The 15,045-nt window shown below is 45.9% G+C and overlaps 1 protein-coding gene across 1 annotated transcript in view; it reads left to right on the forward strand.

Moving 5' to 3' along the window:
• The window catches only part of unc5ca (unc-5 netrin receptor Ca), a 285,855-nt gene that overhangs the window by 234,765 nt on the left and 36,045 nt on the right, over positions 1 to 15,045 (forward strand). The window contains exons 10-11 of the mRNA XM_071404226.1: positions 7,654 to 7,741; positions 11,395 to 11,563. Coding sequence (XP_071260327.1) covers positions 7,654 to 7,741; positions 11,395 to 11,563 — 257 coding nt within the window. The remainder of the gene's footprint in view (positions 1 to 7,653; positions 7,742 to 11,394; positions 11,564 to 15,045) is intronic.

Genomic DNA, 15,045 nt, shown 5'->3' on the forward strand with positions numbered 1-15,045 from the left:
ACAGGGTCAGTTCCAGGGTCAGTATAGCTAAATACAGGGGCAGTACCAGGGTCAGTAGCTAAATACAGGGACAGTTCCAGGGTCAGTAGCTAAATACAGGGTCAGTTCCAGGGTCAGTATAGCTATATACAGGGTCAGTTCCAGGGTCAGTAGCTAAATACAGAGTCAGTTCCAGGGTCAGTAGCTATATACAGGGTCAGTACCAGGGTCAGTATAGCTATATACAGGGTCAGTTCCAGGGTCAGTAGCTAAATACAGGGTCAGTTCCAGGGTCAGTAGCTATATACAGGGTCAGTACCAGGGTCAGTATAGCTATATACAGGGTCAGTTCCAGGGTCAGTAGCTAAATACAGGGTCAGTTCCAGGGTCAGTAGCTAAATACAGGGTCAGTTCTAGGGTCAGTAGCTATATACAGGGTCAGTACCAGGGTCAGTATAGCTATATACAGGGTCAGTACCAGGGTCAGTAGCTATATACAGGGTCAGTTCCAGGGTCAGTAGCTAAATACAGGGTCAGTATCAGGGTCAGTAGCAATATACAGGGTCAGTTCCAGGGTCAGTAGCTATATACAGGGTCAGTACCAGGGTCAGTATAGCTAAATACAGGGTCAGTTCCAGGGTCAGTATAGCTAAATACAGGGACAGTTCCAGGGTCAGTAGCTAAATACAGGGACAGTACCAGGGTCAGTATAGCTAAATACAGGGTCAGTTCCAGGGTCAGTAGCTAAATACAGGGACAGTACCAGGGTCAGTATAGCTAAATACAGGGTCAGTTCCAGGGTCAGTAGCTAAATACAGGGTCAGTTCCAGGGTCAGTAGCTATATACAGGGTCAGTACCAGGGTCAGTATAGCTATATACAGGGTCAGTTCCAGGGTCAGTAGCTGAATGCAGGGTCAGTTCCAGGGTCAGTAGCAATATACAGGGTCAGTTCCAGGGTCAGTAGCTATATACAGGGTCAGTACCAGGGTCAGTAGCTAAATACAGGGTCAGTTCCAGGGTCAGTAGCTAAATACAGGGTCAGTTCCAGGGTCAGTAGCTAAATACAGGGTCAGTTCCAGGGTCAGTAGCAATATACAGGGTCAGTTCCAGGGTCAGTAGTTATATACCGGGTCAGTTCCATGGTCGGTGCCAGTACCATATTTACAATATGCAGGGATACTGGAGTGGTATGGTTAGATATCTATAGAGGTAAGGTGTCTAGGCATCAGAATATATGATCAACTTTTTACATCAACAGTTAAGTGCTTTACAGATACCCAGCCTAAACCTCAGAGTAAGCGAAGCAGAAGCCCAGTGGTACTGTCATTTCTCTGAGCCCAATACTAATGACTGAGTCACACTTCATAACAGGTGGATGTGTAGATACCAGGCCAGCCCAGTACAGCTCAGTTCAGTACAGTTTGGCCCTAAAGTGTCAATCAGGCGTACTGTTTTCTGTTGTTCTTTAAGTACTGTAAATGAAGCATCTGGTTTAGGACTCACTATGAGTGTGTGATTATTGTGATTCTATCTTCTCCACATCAAATAGCATAAGTGTATAAAGGCCTGTGAGACTCTTGCCCACCACCCTGCCATCATGCCACCCTGCTATTATGCCACGCTGCCACCCTGCCATCATGCCACCATGCCACCCTGTCATCATGCCATCATATCACCCTGCCACCATGCCACCCTGCCATGCCACCACCCTGCCACCCTGTCACCATGCCACTCTGCCATGCCACCACCCTGCCATCATGCCACCCTGCCACCATATCACCCTGCCACCATGCCATGCCACCACCCTGCCACCCTGTCACCATGCCACCCTGCTATGCCACCACCCTGTCATCATGCCACTCTGCCATGCCACCACCATGCCACCCTGCCATCATGCGACCCTGCCATGCCACCACCCTGTCACCCTGCCATCATGCCACCCTGCCATGCCACCACCCTGTCACCCTGCCACCATGCCACCCTGCCATTATGCCACCCTGCCATGCAACCACCTTGCCACTGCCATCGTGCCACCCTGTCATCATGCCATCCTGCCATGCCACCACCCTGCCATCGTGTCACCCTGCCACCCTGTCATCATGCCACCCTGCCATCATGCCTCCATGCCGCCCCCCTGTCAGTGCCTATTTTCTCTCATTAAGGACACGCTCTCTAACTCTTAGATACCCAGTTGAGATACCACTCATCAGTTCATTGACAGTATTTCAGTATTGAATGGACAGTTTGTTGATAGTATAGAGCTTGCCAGCTTGTAGTCCTGAAACCCGGAAATAAGTTACTCTGGTTTGTTCAGGAATTAGGTCTGAGGTTAACACGGGCTTAGGAGATCTTACACGTATTGTTCTGCGATAATAGCAGTCAGTTAACATGACCTTTATGAATAATGAAGTCTTTATGTTTTGTTCTGAGGTAATAGCAGTCAGTTAACATGACCTTTATGAATAATGAAGTCTTTATGTTTTGTTCTGAGGTAATAGCAGTCAGTTAACATGACCTTTATGTTTTGTTCTGAGGTAATAGCAGTCAGTTAACATGACCTTTATGTTTTGTTCTGAGGTAATAGCAGTCTACAGTCTACATGACCTTTATGAATTATGAAGTTTTGTGTTTTTTGTTATTACATAAATTCTTCAAAATACGCAAAAAGTGACTGATGAAGATTATCTCATAGAACAAAATGTAGAAGATCTCCTAAGCCTGTTTTTACCAAGGACCTTATTTTCAGCGTTTATCCCAAAACGCCATTCATTTTTCTCATAGGCTTTGACCAACGAACCATGGCGGAGTTAGTGCCTACAAAAACACGCCATTACTGTTTCTCTCAGTTCGTTGAGTGTTTCAATACTGTATTGAACTGACAGTTCGTTGAGTGTTTCAGTACTGTATTGAACTGACAGTTCGTTGAGTGTTTCAATACTGTATTGAACTGACAGTTCGTTGAGTGTTTCAGTACTGTATTGAACTGACAGTTCGTTGAGTGTTTCAGTACTGTATTGAACTGACAGTTCGTTGAGTGTTTCAGTACTGTATTGAACTGACAGTTCGTTGAGTGTTTCAGTACTGTATTGAACTGACAGTTCGTTGAGTGTTTCAGTACTGTATTGAACTGACAGTTCGTTGAGTGTTTCAGTACTGTATTGAACTGACAGTTCGTTGAGTGTTTCAGTACTGTATTGAACTGACAGTTCGTTGAGTGTTTCAGTACTGTATTGAACTGACAGTTCGTTGAGTGTTTCAGTACTGTATTGAACTGACAGTTCGTTGAGTGTTTCAGTACTGTATTGAACTGACAGTTCGTTGAGTGTTTCAGTACTGTATTGAACTGACAGTTCGTTGAGTGTTTCAGTACTGTATTGAACTGACAGTTTGTTGAGTGTTTCAGTACTGTATTGAACTGACAGTTCGTTGAGTGTTTCAGTACTGTATTGAACTGACAGTTCGTTGAGTGTTTCAGTACTGTATTGAACTGACAGTTCGTTGAGTGTTTCAGTACTGTATTGAATTGCCAGTTCGTTGAGTGTTTCAGTACTGTATTGAACTGACAGTTCGTTGAGTGTTTCAGTACTGTATTGAACTGACAGTTCGTTGAGTGTTTCAGTACTGTATTGAATTGACAGTTCGTTGAGTGTTTCAGTACTGTATTGAACTGACAGTTCGTTGAGTGTTTCAGTACTGTATTGAATTGACTGTTTGTTGAGTGTTTCAGTACTGTATTGAATTGCCAGCGTGTTGACAGAGTTTCAGGTTGGTGATATTGTCAGCAGGCTGCATAACTGACTTACCTCCTCTTTGGCACCTGTATGCTATTCTCTGCTCTCAGCAGCTGCAGACAGCAAGGCTGTATGGCACCACCATTCATTCTCAATGCAATGTCAAAAACTGCCACATAAATCTCTGTGTCAGGGAGGAATTCCTCCCCATCCCGAGGTGATGAATGGAAGAGCTAATTCAAAGGGAGTGACGGGTTTGCCAGCAGATGGAGAACATGGCAACCTGTTTAATGAATGACATGAAAGCCGATAGCTGGCTGGAGACATGTCAAGCTAATCAGCCACTGTTTCGGAAGCACATTGAGAGGTAACTGTAGCTGACTGAGGTGTAACAGTTGCCATGTTGCCAGTACTGCGTCAGCTCACTGTACCGTAGTAGACTCATTCACGTAGCCTACTATATTGGATGTTATTGATAGTCTGTCCTGATCACTGTACCGTAGTAGAGACTCATTCACGTAGCCTACTATATTGGATGTTATTGATAGTCTGTCCTGATCACTGTACCGTAGTAGACTCATTCACGTAGCCTACTATATTGGATGTTATTGATAGTCTGTCCTGATCACTTTACTGTAGTAGACTCATTCACGTAGCCTACTATATTGGATGTTATTGATAGTCTGTCCTGATCACTGTACCGTAGTAGACTCATTCACGTAGCCTACTATATTGGATGTTATTGATAGTCTGTCCTGATCACTTTACTGTAGTAGACTCATTCACGTAGCCTACTATATTGGATGTTATTGATAGTCTGTCCTGATCACTGTACCGTAGTAGACTCATTCACGTAGCCTACTATATTGGATGTTATTGATAGTCTGTCCTGATCACTTTACTGTAGTAGACTCATTCACGTAGCCTACTATATTGGATGTTATTGATAGTCTGTCCTGATCACTTTACTGTAGTAGACTCATTCACGTAGCCTACTATATTGGATGTTATTGATAGTCTGTCCTGATCACTTTACCGTAGTAGACTCATTCACGTAGCCTACTATATTGGATGTTATTGATAGTCTGTCCTGATCACTGTACCGTAGTAGACTCATTCACGTAGCCTACTATATTGGATGTTATTGATAGTCTGTCCTGATCACTTTACCGTAGTAGACTCATTCACGTAGCCTACTATATTGGATGTTATTGATAGTCTGTCCTGATCACTTTACCGTAGTAGACTCATTCACGTAGCCTACTATATTGGATGTTATTGATAGTCTGTCCTGATCACTTTACCGTAGTAGACTCATTCACGTAGCCTACTATATTGGATGTTATTGATAGTCTGTCCTGATCACTTTACTGTAGTAGACTCATTCACGTAGCCTACTATATTGGATGTTATTGATAGTCTGTCCTGATCACTTTACTGTAGTAGACTCATTCACGTAGCCTACTATATTGGATGTTATTGATAGTCTGTCCTGATCACTTTACTGTAGTAGACTCATTCACATAGCCTACTATATTGGATGTTATTGATAGTCTGTCCTGATCACTTTACTGTAGTAGACTCATTCACGTAGCCTACTATATTGGATGTTATTGATAGTCTGTCCTGATCACTTTACTGTAGTAGACTCATTCACGTAGCCTACTATATTGGATGTTATTGATAGTCTGTCCTGATCACTGTACTGTAGTAGACTCATTCACGTAGCCTACTATATTGGATGTTATTGATAGTCTGTCCTGATCACTTTACTGTAGTAGACTCATTCACGTAGCCTACTATATTGCATGTTATTGATAGTCTGTCGTGATCACTTTACCGTAACAGTGTTTCCTGGTCCTGGTTCTGGTCCTGGTTCTGGTCCTGGTTCTGGTCCTGGTTCTGGTCCTGATTCTGGTCTTGGTTCTGGTCCTGATTCTAGTCCTGGTTCCAGCCCTGGTCCTGGTTCTGGTCCTGATTCTGGTCCTGGTTCCGGTCCTGATTCTGGTCCTGGTTCCGGCCCTGGTCCTGGTTCTGGTCCTGATTTTGGTCCTGGTTCCGGTCCTGGTTCTGGTTCCGGTCCTGGTCCTGGTTCTGGTCCTGATTCTGGTCCTGGTTCCGGCCCTGGTTCTGGTCCTGATTTTGGTCCTGGTTCTGGTCCTGTTTCCGGTTCCGGTCCTTGTCCTGGTTCTGGTCCTTGTTCCGGTCCTGGTCCTTGTCCTGGTTCTGGTCCTGGGGACCCAAAGGGGTGCACTTGTATTTAAAAAAAATCCTAGCACTAATGCTAACTGCGGCAGATCCCGGCTCATGCCTCATGGACGGGATTCCATTTGGGATTCAGACATACATGACTGTGGATTCTTGGGGAGATTAAATACAGTCCACTTATAGAGGGTTCCTAGGGGCTGCCCACGCCTGGGCCATTAGAGTATTAGCTCCGATTAGGGCCAAGGAAATGGGATTATGGCTTGGAGTTGATTAAACACAATGAATGTGATGATTCAATCCGGTTTGTCCCTTTAGTGTCGTGTTTGAGTTAGTTTTAGTCATGTTATAATGGTAAGTGATAGGCAGTTTGGGAGCTGTTCCCCAGACCTACCTTGGGGACAGAGAAGAGAGAACACTCATTGCGTTACATTCGATGTCCAGTAACGGGCATAGACAACTGTTCTAGAACACTTGACATGAGGTTGCTCTGCCTGTGTTGTAACAATGTCGCCTAATTACTACAGTAATAACATTGTTGTGACATAGTATTTGGTTAATTGCTCCTAGTGATGATAAATCAGTTTATAATAGCAATAAGGCTCCTCGGGGGTTTGTGGTATATGGCCAATATACCACGGCTAAGGGCTGTATCCAGTAACTCAGCAATGCGCCGTGCCTAAGAACAGCCCTTAGCCGTGGTATATTGGCTGTTACCACACCCTGACGTGCCTTATTGCTTAAATATATATATATATGTGTTACATTTTGGTGTAAGTACAGTGTTACTACACAGGTTTCAGAGCATCGTAATGTAAAGTGTTACCCAACATGATATGCAGTCATACTTCCACATAAGAGCCTGATCAAGCTGGCCAGCAGTATTGATGTAGGGGTTTAATTGAACCTCTGTTCTCCTGTGCAGCTCTGTCAACACATGCCACAGCCTAGTGTCCTTTCTTCTTGGCTTGAAGTGTTCCTTGTGTTCCCACTCACTGACACTTTAGTTCCCCTTTAGTTGTAGTAAGTGTTTGGCTGGAGGCACAGGGGAACAGTGCAAATGTCACCCTCTAGAGCGCTCCCCACAGCGACGCGGGGAATTAGTGATTGGATGAGAGCCTCACTCCCTGCTGGAGGGACTGAACACAGTAAACAGTCACATTGGAAACAGCCCTGTGTCCAAATGAGTGCAAATCAGACACAGGCTAAAAGCCTGATAAGTGGCTACTTGGACCAAGAGGAGGAACAGTCACATAGGAAACAGCCTTGTGTCCAAATGAGTCCAAATCACAGACACAGGCTAAAAGCCTGATAAGTGGCTACTGGGACCAAGAGGAGGCCTGTTTTGTTGGCCACTTGAGATATTTAATGTGGGGGTGTGGGTATATAGTTGATGTGGATGTGTGCCTCTCACCCAGCCCAGTCTGTGTTGTTTTCAGGAGTACAGCCTGCGGTGTGACTTACTGACCTGACTTGTGCTTTCTCTCTTTCTCCCTCTCCTTCTCTTACTCTCTCTCCCTCTCTATCCTTCTCTCGCTCTCTCTATCTCCTTCTCTCACTCTTTCTCGCTCCCTCTCGCTCCTTCTCTTGCTCTCTCTCTGCGTTCTCGCTCTCTCCACGCTCTCGCTCTTTCTCCCCCTCTCTCCGCGTTCTCGCTCTTTCTCCCTTTCCCTCTCTCTTCGTGCTCTCGCTCTCTCTCCCTCCCTCACTCTCCTCCTTCCTCCCTCCCTCCTGCAGGTGTGAGCTTGCTGGTGCCAGCGGGTGCTGTTCCTCAGGGTCGTGTGTATGAGATGTACGTGACGGTGCACAGGAAGGACAGCATGAGGTGAGCTCCATTAGCACAGCAGCAGCACCAGGGCCTTCCTGTCAGCCTATTCTGTCAGCCTGCCTGCCTTCCTATCAGCCTATTCTGTCAGCCTGCCTGCCTTCCTGTCAGCCTGTTCTGTCAGCCTTCCTGCCTGGCTGTTCTGTCAGCCTGCCTGCCTTCCTGCCTGGCTGTTCTGTCAGCCTGCCTTCCTTCCTTCCTGGCTGTTCTGTCAGCCTTCCTTCCTAGCTGTTCTGTCAGCCTGCCTGCCTTCCTGCCTGGCTGTTCTGTCAGCCTGCCTCCCTGCAGCTTCATACCAGCTAAGCCCCTGTATTCTTACCCACCGCCAATGATACCAGTCCCAGTATTACCCAGATAAAAGACAGATTTTCAGTACCAATCATATTTGAGACATTTTGTCCACTACTCAAGAGAAATGTAATAGAAAAGGTGCTGTGTGTATACAGTGCATTCGGAAAAGAATCAGACTAGGGGTCTTTTTACACATTTTGTTACGTTACAGCCTTATTCTAAAATGTATTAAATTGCATGTGTTCCTCACCAATCTACACCCCATAATCACAAACAGAAAACAGAAATGTTTGCAAATGTATTAAAAATAAAAAAGCAGATACCGTATTTACATAAATATTCAGACCCTTTGCTATGAGACTTGACATTGAGCTCAGGTGCATCCTAGAGATGTTTCTACAACTTGATTGGTGTCCACCTGTGGTAAATTCAATTGATTGGACATGATTTAGAAAAACACAACTGTCTACAGTGGGTATAGAAAGTCACCACCCCCTTTCAAAATGTTCACCTTTTATTGCCTTACAGCTTGAAATGAAAACACATAAATCAGACTTTTTTCTGGTTATATTTACAGACAGTAACCCAGAATATCCAAGTGAAAAGAAAATTCAAAATAACTCTGAAAATGAACTACAATTAAAAAAGTAAAATACCCTATTTGGATAAGTGAACACCCCCCTGAGTTAATACTTGGTGGAACCACCTTTTGCTTGAATTACAGCCATGAGTCTCTTTGAATACGTCTCTACTAACTTTGCACACCTAGACTGTGCAATATTTGCCCATTCTTCCTTGCAGAATTGTTGAAGCTCAGTCAAATTGTATGGTGACAGCTCATGGACTGTACTCATCAAGTCATTCCACAGATTCTTGATGGGATTTACGTCGGGGATCTGACTAGGCCACTCAAGGACCAGAATCTGTCGGTATTTTGCACTTTCCATTTTCCCTTCTATCTTATCCAGTCCCTGACGAAGAGAAACACCCCACAACAGGGCGCTGCCACCGCCATGCTTTACTGTAGGCATGGTGTTCTTTGGGTGGAAAAATATATTGGGTTTTCGCCAGACATATCGTTTTACGTTCAGGACAAAAAGGTCAATTTTGGTCTCATCTGACCACAGCACCTTTTGCCACTTGGCCTCAGAATCTACAATGTGCTTTTTGGCAAAGCTCAAACGAGACTTGATAGTGGCTTTTTTTGAGGAGTGTTTTTTTTTCTTGCCACCTCCACCAGATTTGTGGAACGCTTGTGATATTGTGGTCACATGCACACATTGACCAGTCTTTGCCTCCTTCGCAGTCGTCATTGGCTTCTTGGTAGCCTCTCTGATCAGTCTCCTCCTTGCCCGGTCATCCAGGTTGAAGAGACGGCCTAATCTGTACAGGGTCTGGGTGGTGCCATACACCTTAACCACTTCTTAACTGTGCTCTGAGGGATAGACAAAGCCTTTGAAGTATTTGTATATCCATCCCCTGACTTGTGCTTTGAATTGCAGTACTAAGCAGTGGAGTCCTCTATGAACAACTGGTTTTATTCTGAACTAATCAAAGTCACTACAATTGATCATCGATGGAAGCCAATTAGCTTGATTTGTGATCTGGAAGGTGGTTGGTTATGCCTCAGCAAGTTTGCAATTGCAATTCTAAGGGGAGGTTCACTTATCCAAAAAGCGTATTTTACTTGAGTTAAACATTTTTTTTTGAATATTGTGGGTTACTGTGTGTAAATAACGCCGGAAAAAGTCAAATGTTATGTGTTTTCATTTCAGGCTGTAAGGCAACAAAATGTGAACATTTTGAAAGAGGGTGGTGACTTTCTATACCCACTGTAAGGTCCCACAGTTGACAGTGCATGTCTGAGCAAAAACCAAGCCATGAGATCAAAGGAATTGTCCGTAGAGCTCAGAGACAGGATTGTGTCGAGGCAGAGATCTGGGGAAGGGTACCAAAACATTTCTGCAGCATTGAAGATCCTCAAGAACACAGTGGCCTGCGTCATTCTTCAATGGGAAGATGTTTGGAGCCACCAAGACTCTTCCTAGAGCTGGCCGCCCGGCCAAACTGATGGTCACTCTCACAGAGCTCCAGGGTTCCTCTGTGGAGATGGGAGAACCTTCCAGAAGGACAACCATCTCTGCAGCACTCAACCAATCGGCCTTTAAGCCACTCCTCAGTAAAAGGCACATGACAGCCCGCTTGGAGTTTGCTGAAAGGCACCTAAAGGATTCTGACCATGAGAAACAAGATTCTCTGGTCTGATGAAACCAAGATTGAATTATTTTGCCTGAATGCCAAGCGTCACGTCTGGAGGAAACCTGGCACCATCCCTACGGTGAAGCATGGTGGTGGCAGCATCATGCTGTGGGGATGTTATTCAGTGGCAGGGACTGGGAGACTATTCAGGATCGATGGAAAGATAAACGGAGCAAAGTACAGAGAGATCCTTGATGAAAACCTGCTCCTGAGCGATCAGGACCTCAGACTGGGGCGAAGGTTCACCTCCTGGACAGAACTTTAGTCTATCTCCTGTTTCTGTAGTGAGACAGACAGCTTGATGTACCAGTACACCTCCTGGACAGGATGCTAATCTTTCTCCTGTTTCTGTAGTGAGACAGACAGCTTGATATACCAGTACACCTCCTGGACAGGATGCTAGTCTATCTACTGTTTCTGTAGTGAGACAGACAGCTTGATGTACCAGTACACCTCCAGTCCCTCAGACTGGGGTGAAGGTTCCCCTTCCAACAGGACAATGACCCTAAGCACACAGCCAAGACAACGCAGGAGTGGCTTCAGGACAAGTCTCTGAATGTCCTTGAGTGGCCCAGCCAGCCCAGACTTGAACCTGGTCAAACATCTCTAGAGAGACCTGAAAATAGCTGTGCAGCGACGCTCCCCATCCAACCTGACAGATCTTGAGAGGATTTGCAGAGAAGAATAGGAGAACCTCCCCAAATACACGTGTGCCAAGCTTGTAGCGTCATACCCAAGAAGACTTGAGGCTTGCTGCCAAATGTGCTTCAAAAAATTACTGAGTAAATACTTATGTTAATGTGATATTTCCGTATTTTTTTTTTTTTTTTTGCTTTGTCATTATGGGGTAATGTGTGTAGATGAGGGGGAAAAAACTATTTAATCCATTTTAGAATAAGTTTGTAACATAACAAAATTAGGAAAAAGTCAAGGGGTCTGAATACTTTCCGAATGCACTGTACTTCGGTAACCAAAGGACATTCACATATCTACAAACATCAGTTGAGGTTCTGTTAAAAAAAAAGTTTACTACAGTGACAATACATTTTGCCCTGAAGGGAGCATTTTAAAATCTCTCTCTCTCTCCTTCTCTCGCTCTCTAGGCCACCGGTAGAGGATGTTCAGACAGTGTTGAGCCCCGTGGTGAGCTGTGGTCCCCCAGGGGCCCTCCTGACCCGCCCAGTCATCCTCACCATTCATCACTGTGCCGAGGCCGACGGAGACGTCTGGCAGATCCAGTTGAAGAACCAGCTGCATCAGGGCCAATGGGAGGTGAGAACGCTAGTAATGGTCAGGCTTAGGTATAAGTCACAGGTCATGTTCCCCTGCTCAGACGTATGCCAGGTTTTACAATACGTATCAGCTAACCACATGTATCAGCAATCTGGTGCCTGACTGCACAGTCGATGACATCGCACGCCACCATTGGTTGATGCATGCAACGTCTGAGCAGGGGATCACAACCTATAGCTGAGAGGGTGGGACTAGTCATTGAAGAATACAACTGAAATATTCATGCTTGCAAAAGCCAGAAAAATGTTTTTGGGCATGAAGCTTTGTCAGATGAAATATACCATAAATGTGTATACTTTACCTGCTGTTGACAAGGAAGTCATAGTGTTGAATTGTATACAGAAGATATAGTCTGGAGGAACAGGCATGTCTCCTGGGTAAGAGGAACTGCAGAGGTCCCCCATGCCAATATCGACATAAAGACAGGCTGCTTCCCAAATAGCATCCTCTTCCATACTGGCTCTGGTCAAAGGTAGGGGACTATACAGGCTCTGGTCAAAGGTAGGGGACTATACAGGCTCTGGTCAAAGGTAGGGGACTATACAGGGTACCATTTGGGATGCAGACACATGCTTGTAGAATGGGATAAGTGTAGTGATGGCAGGGGAAGAAGACAGACTGGGCCACGCTTGGCAGGGCTCTGTAAACACAGCACCCAAACTCAATTAGACCAGCAGGATGGTTGAAAAACTGTTAGCACAAGGAATTTGCTCCAGTTCCACCCCTCCACCCCTCTGTTTCATCCCTCCGTTCCATCCCTTCCTCTATTCCATCTCTCACTCCCTCTGTTCCATCCCTCCCTCTGTTGTATCCCTCTGTTCCATCCCTTCCTCTGTTCCATCTCTCACTCCCTCTGTTCCATCCCTCCCTCTGTTCCACCCTTCCCTCCTTTCCCTCCCTCCGTCCGTTCTCTCCCTCCCTCCCTCCATTCCCTCCCTCCCTCTGTCCCATCTCTCCCTTCCTCCCTCCCTCTGTTCCATGTCTTCCTCCCTCCCTCTGTCCCATCTCTCCCTTCCTCCTTCCCTCTGTTCCATGTCTTCCTCCCTCCCTCCGTTCCATGTCTTCCTCCCTCCCTCCGTTCCCTCCCTCCTTTCCCTCCCTATGTTCCATCATCCATCCCTCGCTCGCTCCCTCTCTCCTTTCTTTCCATTCCTCCCTTCCCTCCCTCCCTCTGTTCCATCCCTTCCTCCCTCCCTCTGTTCCATCCCTTCCTCTCTCTGTTCCCTCCCTCCCTGTGTTCCGTCCCTCCCTCCGTTCCCTTCCTATGTTCCATCCCCCCCTCTGTTCCATCCATCTCTCCCTTCCCTCCCTCCCTCCTTTCTCTCCATCCCTCCGCTCTGTTCCATCCATCCCTCCCTCTGTTCCATCCATCCCTCCCTCTGTTCCATCCCGCCCTCCCTCTGCTCCATCCCTCCCTCCCTCCTTTCTCTCCTTCCCTCCCTCTCTCACAGCGTGAGCAGACTACCTCTGAGGAGTGGGGTGTGTGTGATAGAGGCCCACCCGGTCCTGTATTGGTGGTGTGTTTGTACTGTTTGTGATAAGACTGTCTGCAGGCGTCACTGTTGTTATCGCACAGAAACACAATGTCTGCCCACAATTATGCATGCAGTATGTGTGTGGGTGGGTGCTTAGGTTTATTGAGCCACAGATCAGAATGCAATCCATAGAGTTGGACACAGCCATAGAGTTGGACACAGCCTGTCAGCTATATTCTGGGAAAAATCACAGCTGTGGTTAGAAGCAATAACTGATTCACACAATATTGGTTTTCTACAACCTCGTATTGATACGGCTCATCAAAAGGCACATAACTCCAAATAAGGTGTGATTTGGAGCTCAATAGTCATTTCAGAAAAAGGACCTGAGTTGATCTATAATAATGTGTCCTCTTCCATACCAGACTATAGCTATATCATCCTTCAGAAGGTGACGGGGGGGTGGAAAGGAGCAACAACTCCGATACAAAAGTCAAATGGAAAAAAGACAACTTAAGGGCTCGATTCAATCCGTATCGCAGACAATCTGCGGTATAGCTCAATTGAAATGTAAAGAGACTATTCAGGATCAATGGAAAGATGAAAGGAGCAAAGTACAGAGAGATCCTTGATGAAAACCTGCTCCAGTGCGATCCAGACCTCAGACTGGGACGAAGGTTCACCCCCTGGACAGGATGCTAGTCTATCTCCTGTTTCTGTAGTGAGACAGACAGCTTGATGTACCAGTACACCTCCTGGACAGGACGCTAGTCTATCTCCTGTTTCTGTAGTGAGACAGACAGCTTGATGTACCAGTACACCTCCTGGACAGGATGCTAGTCTATCTCCTGTTTCTGTAGTGAGACAGACAGCTTGATGTAACAGTACACCTCCTGGATAGGACACTAGTCTATCTCCTGTTTCTGTAGTGAGACAGACAGCTTGATGTACCAGTACACCTCCTGGACAGGACGCTAGTCTATCTCCTGTTTCTGTAGTGAGACAGACAGCTTGATGTACCAGTACACCCCCTGGACAGGACTCTAGTCTATCTCCTGTTTCTGTAGTGAGACAGACAGCTTGATGTACCAGTACACCCCCTGGACAGGACTCTAGTCTATCTCCTGTTTCTGTAGTGAGACAGACAGCTTGATGTACCAGTACACCTCCTGGACAGGACGCTAGTCTATCTCCTGTCTCTGTAGTGAGACAGACAGCTTGATGTACCAGTACACCTCCTGGACAGGACGCTAGTCTATCTCCTGTTTCTGTAGTGAGACAGACAGCTTGATGTACCAGTACACCCCCTGGACAGGACTCTAGTCTATCTCCTGTTTCTGTAGTGAGACAGAGAGCTTGATGTACCAGTACACCTCCTGGACAGGACGCTAGTCTATCTCCTGTCTCTGTAGTGAGACAGACAGCTTGATGTACCAGTACACCTCCTGGACAGGACGCTAGTCTATCTCCTGTTTCTGTAGTGAGACAGACAGCTTGATGTACCAGTACACCTCCTGGACAGCATGCTAGTCTATCGCTGGACCTTTATGCTTAATTTTTACTATACGTTTTAATACCACATCAGTACCACGAGAATTCTGAAGGCGTTAGAATCCTTACATATCCGTGCTTCAACCCATTGGTTAATTGTAGTCTAAATGGAAGTGAACAGTCGTCCAGTCTAGCCTTCAATGCAGTACTGTACCCCACCCTTTGCCTTGCTATTCTCTCATTATATGACTGGTGCTGTCTCTGAGGTCCTATTAAAGAGGCTAAAGACCAGCTTTAATGTTGCTGTTATACTGTTTAACGGCCAAGCTTACTGCCAACCCTTTTAATTCATTTTTTTCTCCCCTCATAATAGCAGGAAAATGAATGTTTGTGTGTGGCTGGTGTACTGTAGGCACCAGGATAAGGATTATAGATAAAAGAAGGTAGAGGATCACAGTGTGGGTAACAGAGTTATGGAACAAGAAAGAGGAGACT

Source organism: Salvelinus alpinus, chromosome 5 (genome assembly GCF_045679555.1).
Source record: "Salvelinus alpinus chromosome 5, SLU_Salpinus.1, whole genome shotgun sequence".
Lineage (NCBI taxonomy): Eukaryota > Metazoa > Chordata > Actinopteri > Salmoniformes > Salmonidae > Salvelinus > Salvelinus alpinus.